The sequence below is a fragment of the Ochotona princeps genome, chromosome X, assembly GCF_030435755.1.
Source record: "Ochotona princeps isolate mOchPri1 chromosome X, mOchPri1.hap1, whole genome shotgun sequence".
NCBI lineage: Eukaryota > Metazoa > Chordata > Mammalia > Lagomorpha > Ochotonidae > Ochotona > Ochotona princeps.
Window position 1 is genome coordinate 35,005,006 of NC_080865.1, and position 15,485 is coordinate 35,020,490.

General features: G+C 38.5%; 1 protein-coding gene across 1 annotated transcript in view; it reads right to left on the reverse strand.

The window, feature by feature from the left end:
- The window catches only part of AR (androgen receptor), a 166,864-nt gene that overhangs the window by 63,321 nt on the left and 88,058 nt on the right, over positions 1 to 15,485 (reverse strand). The window contains exon 2 of the mRNA XM_004595204.2: positions 3,497 to 3,648. Within this exon, the coding sequence (XP_004595261.2) occupies positions 3,497 to 3,648 (152 nt within the window). The remainder of the gene's footprint in view (positions 1 to 3,496; positions 3,649 to 15,485) is intronic.

Below are 15,485 nucleotides of genomic sequence, written 5' to 3' on the forward strand. Positions count from 1 at the left end.
CTTAATACTTACTGTTAAATATTGCAGTCATATTCCTTTGACTTCTTGTGCTCTTGGCATCAAATATTTGCTACTTCATCCATTTATTCAACCCCCACCTACTCCACAAACCATTATTTTCCCCTCATGCCTCTTTCCCACCAACAGACCATCCTCAATAATATTCACATTCTCATTCAATTCAACCATGCCCAACCCCCCCATGCACTCTCCTCCCATACTCACACTCATTGTCTTCATTTTATATCATCTAGGTTTTAGTGATGTCATCCCATGGCCTGATCCCATTGTTTTTTTCTCAGAAAAATGCACAGAACTTTCCATGGCTGGGGTCACCTGCACCACAACCCCAGTCATCACTGACCATGAGAAAGTATGGGTTGTATTTCCATTTTCCTCCTCAACAAAACAAAACCCTGGACCAGTTAATTGATCGTGAGTTGAACTCTGTACCAATGACAGCATTAAAGCTGCATGCTTCATGAATCATCAGAGCTAAAACTGAATTTTGGTCTGACATATCAAGCTTTTAAGTCTTGTACCTGTGCCCAGTTCAGAGATTTCTGAGTCAGGAATGAGGTGATAATCAACACTGAATACTTTGCCTGAGTTAACTGACAACAGAAAGCCATGAGGAAGAGAAAGATTTGTGCTCATACTCTCTCTCAGAAAAGGTGACATTCAAAAGTTCACCAAGGCAGGTTCAGAACCACCTTCAGAAAGGCCATTGGGAGCAATAATGATGCGTCATAAAAGTGGAAAGAAAAAAAGAAGCAAGTCAATAAATGCTGTTGATAATACAGACCCTGCCTTCAAATATAGATAGAAATAGCAGTAAGCTGAAACATCCCCACCTTTAAAGATGGGAGGAGAAATTAAATACCCATATCCTTTCCTTTTTGCTTTATTGTTGTTTTTGTGTGTTTCTAAAAAAAAGAAAGAAAGAAAATTCTCATCTTCCTCAAAGTGCTCAAAACCAGAATTTGGGTTCCATAGTCCAAGAGTCAAGGAGCTTAAAAAGTTTTCTCTGCCGGGCCCAACGGCGTGGCCTAGCGGCTAAAGTCCTCGCCTTGAAAGCCCCGGGATCCCATATGGGCACCGGTTCTAATCCCGGCAGCTCCACTTCCCATCCAGCTCCCTGCTTGTGGCCTGGGAAAGCAGTCAAGGACAGCCCAAAGCTTTGGGACACTGCACCCACGTGGGAAGAGGTTCCTGGTTCCCGGCATCGGATCAGTGCGCATCAGCCTGTTGCAGCTCACTTGGGGAGTGAAACATCGGATGGAAGATCTTCCTCTCTGTCTCTCCTCTTCTCTGTATATCCGGCTTTCCAATAATAATAAAATCTTTAAAAAAAAAAGTTTTCTCTGCCTTATTTTTGAAAGGAATCCATTTTCATATTCAAAATGGTCAAAATAATTTGGCCCCATGAGCTCACAAAGACTTATCTTCTCAAAGAAAGTACTACTGAGTTTCCTTCTCCTAAGTGACATTAGTTTGGAGCATCTTCTATCTTAATGGACTTCCAAAGTGTTCTGTATGTTGGGCAATTTTCCTTGCCAATACCCCATCTCTTTTCTTTTATACTCTCTGATATCCCAAAAGTGGTGTTACAGCGCAGCAACTCACAGGCAGCCCCACCAGCGGTCCTTCCTGTTTCCATTTTTCATTGCTAACTTGGGCAGAATCTCCCATGTTGCTTATGTGATAGAACATAAAAATCTTCCTTTTCCACACTATGGTTGTGATCATTTCCCTTGTTTTCCAAAAACAATTTGATGACCTAGATTTTTAAAACCTACAGCCAGTGTCAAGTATAATCTAATCTGACTATTGAATTTACTTATGCACTTGCTTATTTGAATGCCATTTCCTGTCTGATATGGTTGCTATTACTGTGGTGTCTCAGTTTGCTTACCCGTGACTTCTAGCAGGCTTATCTGGTTCTTTCTCTGCTTCACAGACTGCTTGCTTAATGAAAACATATGGGGAAGGGGAAGGGTCTCCCCAGGGGAAGCTTAGATAACCTGAAGTTTCCATAATTTCTCCTCACGATTTTTTGTGGCAGATATCGCTTTTTACCTACTCTTGAAAGGGAGGCACTGCTCTCAGGCTCTTACCAAACTGCTTAGGCCCAGAAACAGAGGCCCTGGAACTCAGATTAACTCACTATGAGCCAAATAGCACCATGGGCTGCTAATGAAGCATGCAGCATATTTCCGGTAATTACCAAAAGGTACCTCGGTGTTTATTAGGGGACTGGGGAAAAAGACAAGAACTTTCTGTTTTACAGATGACCATAACTCAACTGAAATGGCATAACTATAATAATCATTATGATTTGTTATCAATAAGAAGCTGAAGAGCACTCATTTCCTGTCTTTTCTTCCAATGAAACGCTATGGAGTGTCTGCAATCTTTTAGTGGGTATCAGCACCTTTCTGATGAAAGATAGTTCTACATACCTATCTTTTAAAACTCTCCTCAAAATTATTAGCTCTACATAAGGAGAGGCTCAATGCTTAGGTTCTGAGTTGGAACTCAGCACTTCCAGGCAAGTGAGTGGGAAAGAGAATTTTAAGGACGAAGTAGCTCCTTTGTGGAAAGTGGAGACCAGGACTGCATATAAATATTTAAAAGGGACATGGTCAGAGGGAAGAAAACTTCTCTCCAGCAGTTGCTCATTGAGGAAGCCCTAGTACAGGTTGGGAGGCTTAGTCCCAGGATACTTAAGAAGGAAGTACTTGTATATACAATAGGTCTGGAAACAGAAGTTTCTATTGTAGTATGTAAACTAGACACCTTTATAGATGTGTTCTAAACCAAATAAAACTAAGAGGTCAGGGATTTGAGCCCACTTAGTCTTATGTATGATGGTATTTAAGTTCGGGGTTCTGGACCAACGGGCAGACGTCTGCAGGGGAGAATAAAACAGTGTTTTCATTCTTCATCCTTTCCTGCACAGTAACTATTAACACATTAACAGATGGGCATCAACAGAAGGAAGCAGGTGCAAAGAATGATGGCTCGAGGAACAACAAGAACACATCCTTTGTGGGGTCAAGGTAGAGGTTTTTGCTAAGTAACAGTCTTGCAACCACAAAGAATCAGCTAGGAAACTCAGGTTGAGTTACCCTATGTCTGACCCCTCTAATGAGGGATTTTTCCATTACCAGGCCATGGAATGGAGCATAAGCCTGGAGAGAGTGATTTTTTTTTTCAAATCATTAAGGTTTGCTTTCATTCTTAGGACCTACTGAGTCTCAAAAGCAGCAGCAATAGCCATCTTTATTGCCTATGTTGACTGTAAAACCAATGCACCTGAAACTGGAATACTGCTAAGTTTGAAAATTTGCACTTACTTGTAAGTTACTTAAGAGAGCCCTGCCAATTGATCCTGTCCCTAAGATGATGAAATTGTAGGCACTGGAAGGTTGATGGCTTTTGCCAGAAGGCAAATCAGAAAGGGAAATAAAAACGAGTGTATAAAACCATTTACCTTCGGCGGCTCTTTTGAAAAAGACCTTGCAGCTTCCACAAGTAAGAGCTCCGTAGTGACAGCCAGAAGCTTCATCTCCACAGATCAGGCAGGTCTTCTGTGGTGGGAAGTAATAGTCGATGGGCAAAACATGGTCCCTAGTAGTCTCCAAACTGGAAAGACACACACCCAGAAAGGAAAAAAATGCAACATGTCAGTTTGGGGCAGAAATAGTAAGGTAGAAATCTGAGGTTTCAAATAGTAAATTGTATGCAGAAATTATTCAGCATGTCAATATCGAATCGGTGCGAAGCTGAATTTTCCTGGGAATTTAAAGGTAGACAAAGCACTTTTGGATCCTGCCTAAGGATTAGGTAAGTTCACTTTGATTGGGCTATCTCACAGGCTCTTTGCAAGTGAGTGAATATAAGGTGAAGAAACTTGAAGTTAAGGTCTCTGAAGTGGTAGTTAGGCAATATTTTCAGAGCAATTAAATGGCATGAGTTCAGCGTTATGACTACCTTATTCAAAGGGAGACCTATGGCCAAAGCAGACCAATTATCAAAGTAGTTTAATGTGTTCTTTATTAGCTTTTTAGCCTCATATTTCATATGTCAAAAGAGAGATATTTTCCCCTACTGAGTTGTTGCTGTGACAACAGTGGATAAAAGAGCTTTGGAATGAATACGTAAGTGAAGATCATGATTGTCAAACCAGTCTTTATTGGCATACCCCTTGTGCCCTGCCACCCACGCTTCCATTTTCCTTGGAAATCTCTCAATTCTGTAAAAAAAAAAAAAAAAACCCTCTTCCTTGAGTTTAAAACATAAAGTATCAAAAAGTATCAAAGTCCCTATGTCTTAGAACCTTGTTGAGAAATGATGTGTAGACATGTTGAATATCATTTTAACTACCACAAAAAATGGGCCTTTAAAATTATCGTATGATTCTTGGGCAAAGATAAAGTTTCAGAAGTTACCTAGTTTAATTGCCATATTTTGAATAATTCTTTCTTACTAAGGAAATAAGGTAAACAGGAGCCTATTTGCCATGTTGGGTGATTTCAACGTCTTGTAACAAGTTTGTTAGACAAGCCTACTTTTCTCCTATGTATTGTAGAGATGAAAATAGTTACATTCAGGAGACTGTCATGATGATTTGGACTCCAAATATAGTGCTATTATACACCAAGCTCAACTTGCTTTCCATTATTTTCCAATGGTTGTTTAGTTTCATGTTCAATATCTGTCACCAGAATAATAAAAAAAAAAAAAAACATGGAAAGGTACCTGCCTCCCAACTCCTATGAACAGTCCTAAAAAGGCAAGAGCAAAGGAAGCTATATGTTACAAGCACTTTATCTTCAATACACAAATAGTGGTGATTACTCAAGTCCAATGTAAAATAGTACTCAAAAAGTTCTGATGGAATGCAAACCCAGAAGCTTGCTATATTGGCCTATCATTTTTCCACACAAGTTTTCCCTTTTCTACTGCAACTGAAAAGCCAGCAGGAGTCTGTTCACCAAGCCAAGGCCAGCCAAGTCATAAGCTATTCAGGAAAGGAGCCTACTCCTAATCTATAATTTAAGCAAATGCTAAGAATGTTAATCATCTGACTGTAACACTGATTTCCCTGATTTGATCATTATATATTTTATATATGTGTCAAAATATTGTATGATATAAATAAATAAAATGTTATATGCAAATTATATTTTTAAATTAAAACAACACTACTGGTTGCCTGGAGCCAGAATCAGAAGTAGGGATATATTGTTAAGGGGTTCAACAGACCTTTAGGAAATGACAGAGATGCTCTGTGTCTTGACTGTGGTGGTGGTATGCCCATGTACATGTATCAATAGTTCAACATTTCAAAGGAATGTATTCTTTCATTATTTAGAGAATGCTTTACTGGTTCTGTAATCAAACCCAGGTAGATAAGACCTTACATATTTAATACAGTGTGTTAACCCTGAACAAATAGAAAAAAACTTAAGTTTAATGTTTCCAGAGCAATATGGCTGTTAATTTCTATACAGTGCCAACTGAACATAGTAAACTTGGATACTTTTCTCAAAGTTGACAACACAGCTAAAATTTCCAAAAATTCAATTATATATACATATATACACACATATATAATTTATATAAAAAGATTAGCAATAGCAGTATGTTATATAATCAATGAATTTTATTGTATATAAATAATTTCTTATTCAACTTAATATTGGAAAACTAGAAAATGTTTGTAAAACAATTTACATTAATATAAATTACACCTGCATCCTCAATTCCAAAAACAAGCATGACTTAGTTTCCCTTTTTAAACTAACACCAACTATTCAAATAAAATCAGAAGGACATGTGTTTGGGCACTCCATGTGCCAGAAAGCCCTTTGTTACCCCTTCAGTGCAGACAAGGAAATGGATTCTTAGAATAATAATGTAAACTTGTTTCAGATTCATGCACCTAGTAAGTGGCAATGCCAGGATTTCATACTGAGTGAACCCGATTTCTAAGAAAGGATTTTTAACCACCGACGAATCATGTTCTGAGACTCAAAGTAGAGATTAGGTAAGTGGATTCAGTTCAATCCTTAGCATGTAGCCCTATGGACTAGGCATAGCACTACATTCTGGAGATATAGCGGTGCTCAAGATATTGTGATTCACTCTGAGCAATATACCATCTGGTAGAGATGAAAGAAAGGAAGCATCAAATATGAAAGGACCCAGTGAATGATATGATAAAGCAACATGGGGTCTGGCGCTGTGGCCTAGCAGCTAAAGTCCTCGTCTTGAATGCTCCAGGATTCCATTAGGGTGCCAGTTCTAATCTCAGCAGCTCCACTTCGCATCCAGCTCCCTACTTGTGGTCTGGGAAAGCAGTAAAGGACAGCTCAAAGCCTTGGGATCCCGCACCCATGTGGGAGACCCAGAAGAGGATCTGGGCTCCTGACTTCGGATCAGCTTAGCTCTGGCCGTTGCAGTAACTTGTGGAGTGAATCATCGGATGGAAGATATTTCTCTGTCTCTCCTCCTCTCTGTATATATCTGACTTTACAATAAAAATAAATAAATCTTAAAAAAAAGCACCGTGCAGTCTGCTAGAGATAAAGAGATACCTCAAAGAGTTGCTTTTTAAAGAGGCATGCATGCGTAAATGAGATGATGATGATGACGGTTTTATGATTAGAAAACAAATTACAGATAAGCAAAATGAAAACGTACAGAAAGTAAGTAAAAAGTCCCTTTCAAAAGCATATTTGAGGAAAGAAAAATAGGGGGTTGTTGTTCAATTGGTATAAAGTTTCAGTCGAACAAGATAAGTAAATTCTAGAGCTCTACTGTACAACATTGTGACCACAATTGATAACATGGGGTTGTGCACTTAAAATTTTGCTAGGAGAGTGTGTGCCTTTTTCTAAGTGTTCTTCTTTTTAAAATCTTTTAAAGAAATATTTTCATTGATACTAGTATGAAGACACTTCGAAAATCTCGTGAATATAATCAAAATGTAATTTGAATTTGGTGTGAAAAAATTAAATCCATAAGCATATTTTGCCTAATATGCATTCTCTGTGGATTTTTGTAAGATTCCTCATATTTAAAGCACGGTTACTTGTTTTAAAAAGTCAAATTAACTAAATTTTCAGTAAGTGAAAGGCTGAAAAAAATCACCAATATTTTGTTTGATAGATAAGAGTTTAATAAAGTATACCTTGTGTGAAAACTGGCTGTAAGGGAGAAAGATGAGGAGGAATACTTCCGGGAATTTTGGAAACTAAATTTTTCACTTACTGAAACCTCACTTTGACTGAAGATCTGAGATAACTATCGACATCACCAGGCTAGTCTACCCCCTTCTCTTTCTAGCTCTGTCTCTCTGGCTGGAAAAATGTTGTGGACAACACAGATTCTGGTCTAATGTGCATAAAGAACATGTTGCAGTTCTTTTGTTGTTGTCGCTCACTTGTTTTTAAAGATGTATTTATTTATTTGAGAGTCAGTTACAGAGCGAAGAGAGGAGACACAGAGATTTCCCATCCACTGGCTCACTTGGCAGATGGACATTAATGACCAGAGCTTCCACAGGCCAAAGCCAGAAGTCAGGAGCTTCATTTGAGTCAACGATGTGGTTTTTAGGTGATCAAACTTTTGGGCCATCTTCCATTGTTTTCCTAGTTTATCATCAGGGAGATGTGTTGAAGTGCAACAGCCAGGACATGAACAAGCACCCAAATGGGATGCTGGAGTTGCAGGCCTTGGTTCTATCTGCTACCCCACAATGTCAGTTCCCACACTGCAGTTCTGAATTATGGGTTGACCTTTGGGCGTTAGAAATGAACATTCCAACTGTAGTCCTTGTTCTAGGCTTATATTCTAGAGAAATTCCTGCAAGAGTGCATACCGGGAGGCATATGCAAGAATGCTCACATAAGGTTTGTTTTTTAAAGCAGAAATTATGGATGTCCAGTGATGGGATAAGGGATAAATAAAGTAGGACATGCTAATTACCTAAAATACAATTGAGCAATGACAAGGAACTGAATAAAGATAGACACAGGTAAAACTCAGATGCTAAAGTATAAAAGGCATCTCAAACAGTTCCTTTGCAATATAATTCCACTGGATCAAATTCATTAAAAAATTGAGTATCAGACTATGAATTAGAACAGTTGGCATCTATCAGGGGAGACTGGACATGAAGAGGAAGGAAGATATAAGTAAATCATTTTACAAATAAGTTAATTTTATGAATAAGCGAAGTTAATAAATATTTATTAAACCCTAAGTACATGTCAAACATGCTTCTAAGTCCTGAGGACACATTATTAAACAAAATGGACCAAAATTTGAGCCCACAGAGAGCATCCATTCTAGTAGGACTGAGCAATGGAATTGTTAATGTTGTTAGTTCCTTGATCAGCATCTGTGCTTTACTCTTACACTGTATAATTTAATTACATGCTACATATATTATTTTATATGACTATTGAAGTGCATAATTATGTGCTGAATCACACAGCTGGTCCAATCCCCAATTGCCTGCAACAGTCATGGTTGGGGGATGGATTGTAAGTGGAGCAGCTAGGAATCAAACAGGTGCTCAATGGGATGCCAAAGTCCCAAGCAGAGGTTTAACTTTCTGCACCATAAAGCCTGCTTCTATTTCATTCATTCATTTGTTTGTTTGGTTTTCTATCCTCTGTTTCATTGCTTTCCACTCGAAATCTTGTTAAACGTTCATCCTGGTTTATATGTTTTAGTTTGTTTGTCTTATACTTGTTTTCTAAGGTGAAAGTTTAGGTTATTAACCTGAAATAATTTTGTCCTTGTTAATACAGTCATTTACAGCTATTTTGCATTAAGTACTCTTTTAACTTAGATATCTCTTAAGTTTCAGTATGATATCTTTATTTTAATTCAGCTCAAAGTATTTCCTCATTTCTTCTATGACTTCTTTAGCTTGCTAAAAAACGTAACATGCAGTAACTTCTTCACACAATACAGAAGCATGCAAAATCTCGCCTGTCACTGTGTATTGGTAAGTCATGGTCTTACTGGTGATTTCCGTTTTCCTGTGACTTACATCACTGAGCCATATGCCAAGACAGCTGGAAGGCAGGTAGCAAGACTTTTTCTTTTCTCATTTTTCTAATGCGTCACACTAATATGACAAATCTGTCCTTTCCTACTGGAAATGTGTCCATTTCTCTCAGAAATGACACTGAACAGATGAATCCTTACTACAGTCATGTCCTTGGATTTCCCAAACCACATCTGTTGTCTTCTATCATATAACATTTTTCCTATGACATCCTAGGCCATTACAGTTGGCCATGAAAGACTAGCCAGATTGTTTCTGCAGTGTTATCAAACCTTCAAGATGAGATCTGCTTCCATATTCTCTGTTTCTGGATTCTATCTTCAAGGAAACAGGAAATTAAAAAAAATTTTAAACCCTATGATTTTACTTTACATATTGAATCTTACCAGATCAATATTTTTCCTCACATCTTATATTTAAACTTCTGGATACTAAAGAGACTATTTACTAAAGTCTTACTATATACTAAGCTCTGGAAAATACAATTTCCAGAATTATTAGTACAAGGTACACAGTATAACTCCATTTTGCAATGAAACATCAGAGGCATGCAGGCATTGGCCAATCAAGGTCATACAACTGGTATCAGAGCCAAAATCTGCATGCATTCTTGGCTTAGTCTGAAGCTCATACCTGGTCCATTATGCTAAACAGCATTGCCTCTCCTTAACTATCTGAGCTGATGGCCACCAAAGATCATCTACTTGAGTGATTTGCTGCCTTTTTGCATTAAACGCACAAGTGAGCTCCGTTAAAATACTCACGTCTTCCTCGTCTTTTTTCTTAAAATATTCAAAATTGAAACTTATTTTAACTTGCAGTCATAGCTGAAACACATTGAACTAGTGCAACTTTATCATTGTTCAGGAACAAATTTGAAGGACAGAGTTAATTGATCAGGAAAAACAGTGATCCAGATGTAGGACTGAGACTAGAACTTAGATGTGTGATTCCTCTGTCGGGGTGCTATTGTGCAGTAGCATTTCCAGTCTGATTATGCATAGTATTCTCCCAGATATTAGGAAATCTATGAAAATCTATATGACAATGACAAGTAACAGTGTGCTACAATCTAGTATCATTTTTAAGGCAGTCTTTTTAAAGTTTTACTTATTTCTTTTCGAAGGGCAAATTTACAGAGAGAACAGGACAGAGAGATAGAGACAGACCTTCACTCCCCAAATGGCCACAATGGCTGGAGCTGGGCAGGTCTGAAGCCAGGAACCAGAAGCTTCTTCCAGATTTTCCACATGGGTGCAGGGAGCCAAGGATATGTGACATTTTTTGCTACTTTCCTAGGCACATTTTCAAGGAATTGGAGAAGCTAGATGCAAACTGGCGTCTGTATCAGATTCCAGCAAGGCGGGAAGAGGCTTAAGCTACTACGCCACAGCATCAGCTGCTATGGTATCATTTTAAAAGATGATAAAAGTATTACACAGTGCAGCAGCCTCCAAAATGTATCACATTCATTACAGAACTATGCTTTTGTTGGAAAGATATCAGATAATATTTATTGAGTGTTTTACAATGCACCAGGGCTTGTGAGAGAAACTTAACAATACATTCTGGCCTAAATAGCTGTCTTTTATTCTAAGACTAATGTGAGATTATTTGCTATCATTCAGAGAGTTACAGCTCCTTATTCCACAATTGAGGGGAATGAGGCTCTGAGTTAAAGACATTTTCTGTTAAGTTGCAGTGTCACAGAAGAAAAAAAAAAAGCTCAGAAGGGACAAAGACCTGGATTCGAATCTCGTTACTACTGATCCTTAGCTATGCGATGTTGGGCACAAAACAAATTTAACCTTGCTAATCATTTCCTTATGTGTAAAACAGAAGAAATAATATTCTAGATTCAAAAAAATGTGACAGATGCAGCAGACATTTAAGCAGAATGTGCCTAACAGACTCCAAATAATGGTACATTTCTGTTTGTCATATGCATACCACCCCAATTTCCCTCCTTGGAACCATAACCTAGAGCCAGTTGAGCTCTGCAATCATCACACTACCTCTTATATAGGACGCTAATAGGCTAAAGCAGAAAAGTCACAATCAACAATACCACCGACTTACCCAAAATGTGTGAAAACACAGAGGGGAGGGGAATTTATCTTTTAAGTTCTTTTGGAATTTCGAGGTGGAGAAAAACAGTGTAGCTTAAGAAATGTGAAAAATGTTCAGCCAAGTATCTGTGGACTTCAGAAACCCAAAGAAGGAAGATAGCACTATGTGAGCAGACACAACTTGGGCAGCAATTTAATGTGGATGTGATTCCAAGTTCAGTCTACAACCAAGAAGCCAAGGTTAGACAGTTCATACTGGCTGAAAGAGCCTACAGGATACAGAAAAACAGTTTCATTCCTATACTCACCTACATCAGTGCTTACCCCTATCTTTTAAACTCAGGTACAGTAAGAACTGGCTTAAGGTAAACCAAAACTATCATATCAACTTGAGAAAAGTGTCCTGTTCTGCTAAATAAAAGAATGATTGTTATTATAAATTGAGGGGTCATTTGAAGAGATGAAAAACTTTTACCCCATTTTTACTGCAATATATATCACATTTACACAAGATTAAGAGCTGATAACTCAGGCATCCTTATGTTTCAGCTATTATATGACACTCCACATATTTTAACCTCATTTAATCTTTGCAATAGATGAATGGGCTAGATTCATTATCCCTATTTTATAGAAGAGAAGCTTGTGGTCTAGAAACTTGGCTGCCTCCCTAAGATCCATATACAGTATATTGTGATTGTAAGATTAGAACTCAAATCTTTCTGACTCCAAGACTATCAGGACATACAAATAGTTTCCTTGCAGTGGATGGTAATCCCCTATGACTCACAACCCAGAAAACCATGAGTCATCCTGAGCTTAATGTAATGTACTTCTTCAATATACCCCACCTATCACTGCTATCCAATCAATCAGTGACTAATTTCTGAGAGTTTTGTTGTCTTATTTAGGTCTCCCCACAACACCCACACACGCAAATGCATGAAGTGGAGAGTAAATAAGCTGGCTTTTCACAAAACTGCAACGTTCTTGTTCAAGTGTCTCTGCTTCTTGTCTGATCCTCCCCAGTCCATAAAAACCAAAGTACTCCCGAGGAATCTCATCTGAATCATCTGCTTTTGTGACTCCTCTGCCTTTCCATACCTCTTCATGAAATAGAGCTGTGGCCCTAACTCACGGATACATTACAATTCTTTTGGGAGCTAATTAGCTATATAGAGTTCTGATCCTACTCCTATGTAGCCTGGACTCTTTTGAATCTGAATTTACAGGTGAAACTGAGGATAAACCACCTTATGAAGTGACCAAATGAAAACCACTTGTTCTTCAGGACACCTGTTCAAAGCAATAGCAGAGTTTTCACCACTTATTCTGGCTCCGTTTCTCACCACAGTTACAAGCTTTTCCCCTCTGATCTGCTGTTGATAGCAACCTGCTGCAGTCCCCTTATCTAACCCAGCCTTTTCATGCCCCAATGTCTTCACTGCACTGCCACTCCCTCAATTTTGAATTACCTTAAGCCCCCTCCCAAGAATTTGATCACTTTGCCACATCATCTTGTAATTCAGGTCTCAAGGAAAGAAGTCACCACCTACTCCTTCATGATTCTGCACCCCATGCGTGGGATATGGTGACGTCCCATGGATGTTTAGTCTTCTTATAAAGCTTCTATACCCTTTTATATTACAAATAATCCATGCTTCCATCTAGTTTCCGCCCACCATGTGAGCTCCATAGAAGAGTTTCCAATATCCAGCACAGACACTGCTTGAGAACTTCCTGTTCAGCTCTTCTTCCTCCCTTTTAAACTAAGAAATGATGTTTGAAAACAGCCATGTTACCTCTCAAAGAGCATCTGAATTTGTAGGCCAAGATTGATTCTGAACTGTCAATTCTTACACCTGAACAATTATAAACTGCAATAGACAAAGGAAAGCTGGTCTTATACTTTTTAAAAAAATATCAAAGATGTCCTATGTTTTTAAATTGATCACAGTACTTCTCATATTCTAGTCATGCAGTTCTGCTTCATATCTAATTCAATCCCCCTCAGGTTATTTTTCTCTGTCCTTGGTACAAACGGAGAAGAAATGCTTGCTATACTCCTACTTTGCCTTAACTTTTTTAAAAAAATTAAAACAATAACAGAAAAACAGAGATGAATAAAACAGAATCAATGGTGACATCTAAGAAGAAAAATATGCCACAGATTTTTGAAGTAGGAAAAATTAAAGTGGTAAGAAGTTCATGAAACTGTCACTGTAAGATAAACACAGATTAACTACTGAACTTGATGAACAAGCTCTTTCCATTCTTCAGGTGATCATGTGGTCTGTGGAACAGTACCCTACTATTTCCTCTTTGCCATAATAATGAATAGTTGCAGTCAGGCAGGCTTGCTATATCTCATCCAAGCTCAGTAGCTGTAAATCTGTCTTAAAAAACAAGATTGGAAGTTCATGATCTGAAATTTTGATAGTAATCCACCACATTACCTTACATCAGTCATTTTTCCTGCTCAACCTCTCATTTTTTTAAAAAAAATTTCCTTTAAAATTTTTCTCTTCTTCTAAAACTCATGTTTGTATAATTCTTTAAGTACATAAAAAACATCCACATGCAGTTATCTCATGGGATCTGCACAGCTCTCTGTGGAGCAAGCAGATGAGCCAAGGGAAGCATGGAAACATTGATTAGTCCAAAGGAGCAGCCAGGAGATACCAGGCTCTTTAATTCACCAAATGTCTTTCTAATGCCTGCAAAATAAGAGGACTGTAGTGGAGGCTCTTTAACAGCAAGAACAATGACAACAAGAATGATGTGCAGGATTCCATACATTTAAAAATGCCTTAACATTTATTGTCATCGATCTGTTGATGAAATCTGCTACCTGTCATAAGCCAGGCTGAAGATACTGTGACAACCAGTTCAGACAAATGACCTAAATAATTTTAATGGGGTAGGAAGGTGCTGCATAAAACAAGAACACACAAATAAGTTCAGATACTGCTAACACAGAATAGATAAGGAGAGAATGAGTGCGAAGTATCTTATTAATCTTCCCCAAATCTCTGCCAGATGGAGGTTTTCATTGACTTCATTTTCAAACAGAAGGCAGCAAAGCAAAGTGACTTAGCCAGTGAACAACAGGGCTGGGCTTAGACATCACAACTTTGGACTCCTGTGCTCATTCCACTCTTGTTGTCCTGCTCCTGGCACTAGATTCTGAAATTTCATAGTTAAGTCTCCAATGACTGACTCTTGAGTGCTTAGTTCAGTAAGGCCCAATATATGAGGGAGGATGAGACTTAGACTAAATGTTTTATAACCATGATATAGAAGCACCAGGCACTTAGCCTTCAAAACAGGATTAGGGTGTCTGCTTGCTCACTTGTGTTTATCAGTTAATTGAGAATAGCTGGGGCTTGTTTGGTTTATTGTTCTATCCCCAGTGCCAGCATATGGCTTGCCCTTAATTAGTGTCTGTGAAATATCTATTAAATCTATGGATGCATGAATGAATGAACAAACCAATGAGAGAACAATTAACACATCTTGCATAAAACTGGATAGCAATGTTTCTGGCAAAGTGAGCTAAACTATGCTTGACTGCCACCCTACTCCCACCCCCACTGAGCTTCAGATGCTTTCTTCTGGGAACAGGCAGGCATAGCAAAGAGATAGGTTGGAGTTAGCAGCCAAGGGGGAGGAGAAAGGAACGTTATCATACAAGAATTACCAGGCCAGTTGAAAACAAACTTACCCTCTCCCAATAACAGAAGGCTGTGACAGCATTTTGTTACTCTCTTAGCACTGAACAGCTATGTATTCTGTCCCGCAACTTTAAGGCAGGGAAGAAATAGGGGTTCTGAAATGCACTGGTTTCTACCTTCTGCAAAATTTAAAGGCATAGTGGTGGATGGAGCTGTGATATAACGCATTAAGTTGCCACCTGCAACACAGGAATACCATTATTGAAGAAAGTTCGAGTCTTGGATGCTCCACTTCTGATAATCCTCCCTGATAATGCACCTGGGAAAGCAGTGGAGGATGGCACAAGTGCTGGGCTCCTAAACTCACATGGGAGACCATGAAGCAGCTCCTGACTTTGGTCAGGCCCAGTCTCAGCCAATACAGACATTTAGGGAGTGAACCAGTGGATGGAAGACATCTCTCTCTCCCTCTTTCTCTTTCTCCTTCTCTCTCTCCCTCTATAACTCTCCTTCTCAAATAATACGATAAATCTTTACAAAGCAAAATCTTAAAAAGATAACCGTCTGTCTAATGAGGGCTGCAGTAGTATGGAAGCTTTTTTGGCCTTAAGTTTGGACTGTGTGGGAGGCATTACCCCATTTTCATTAAAT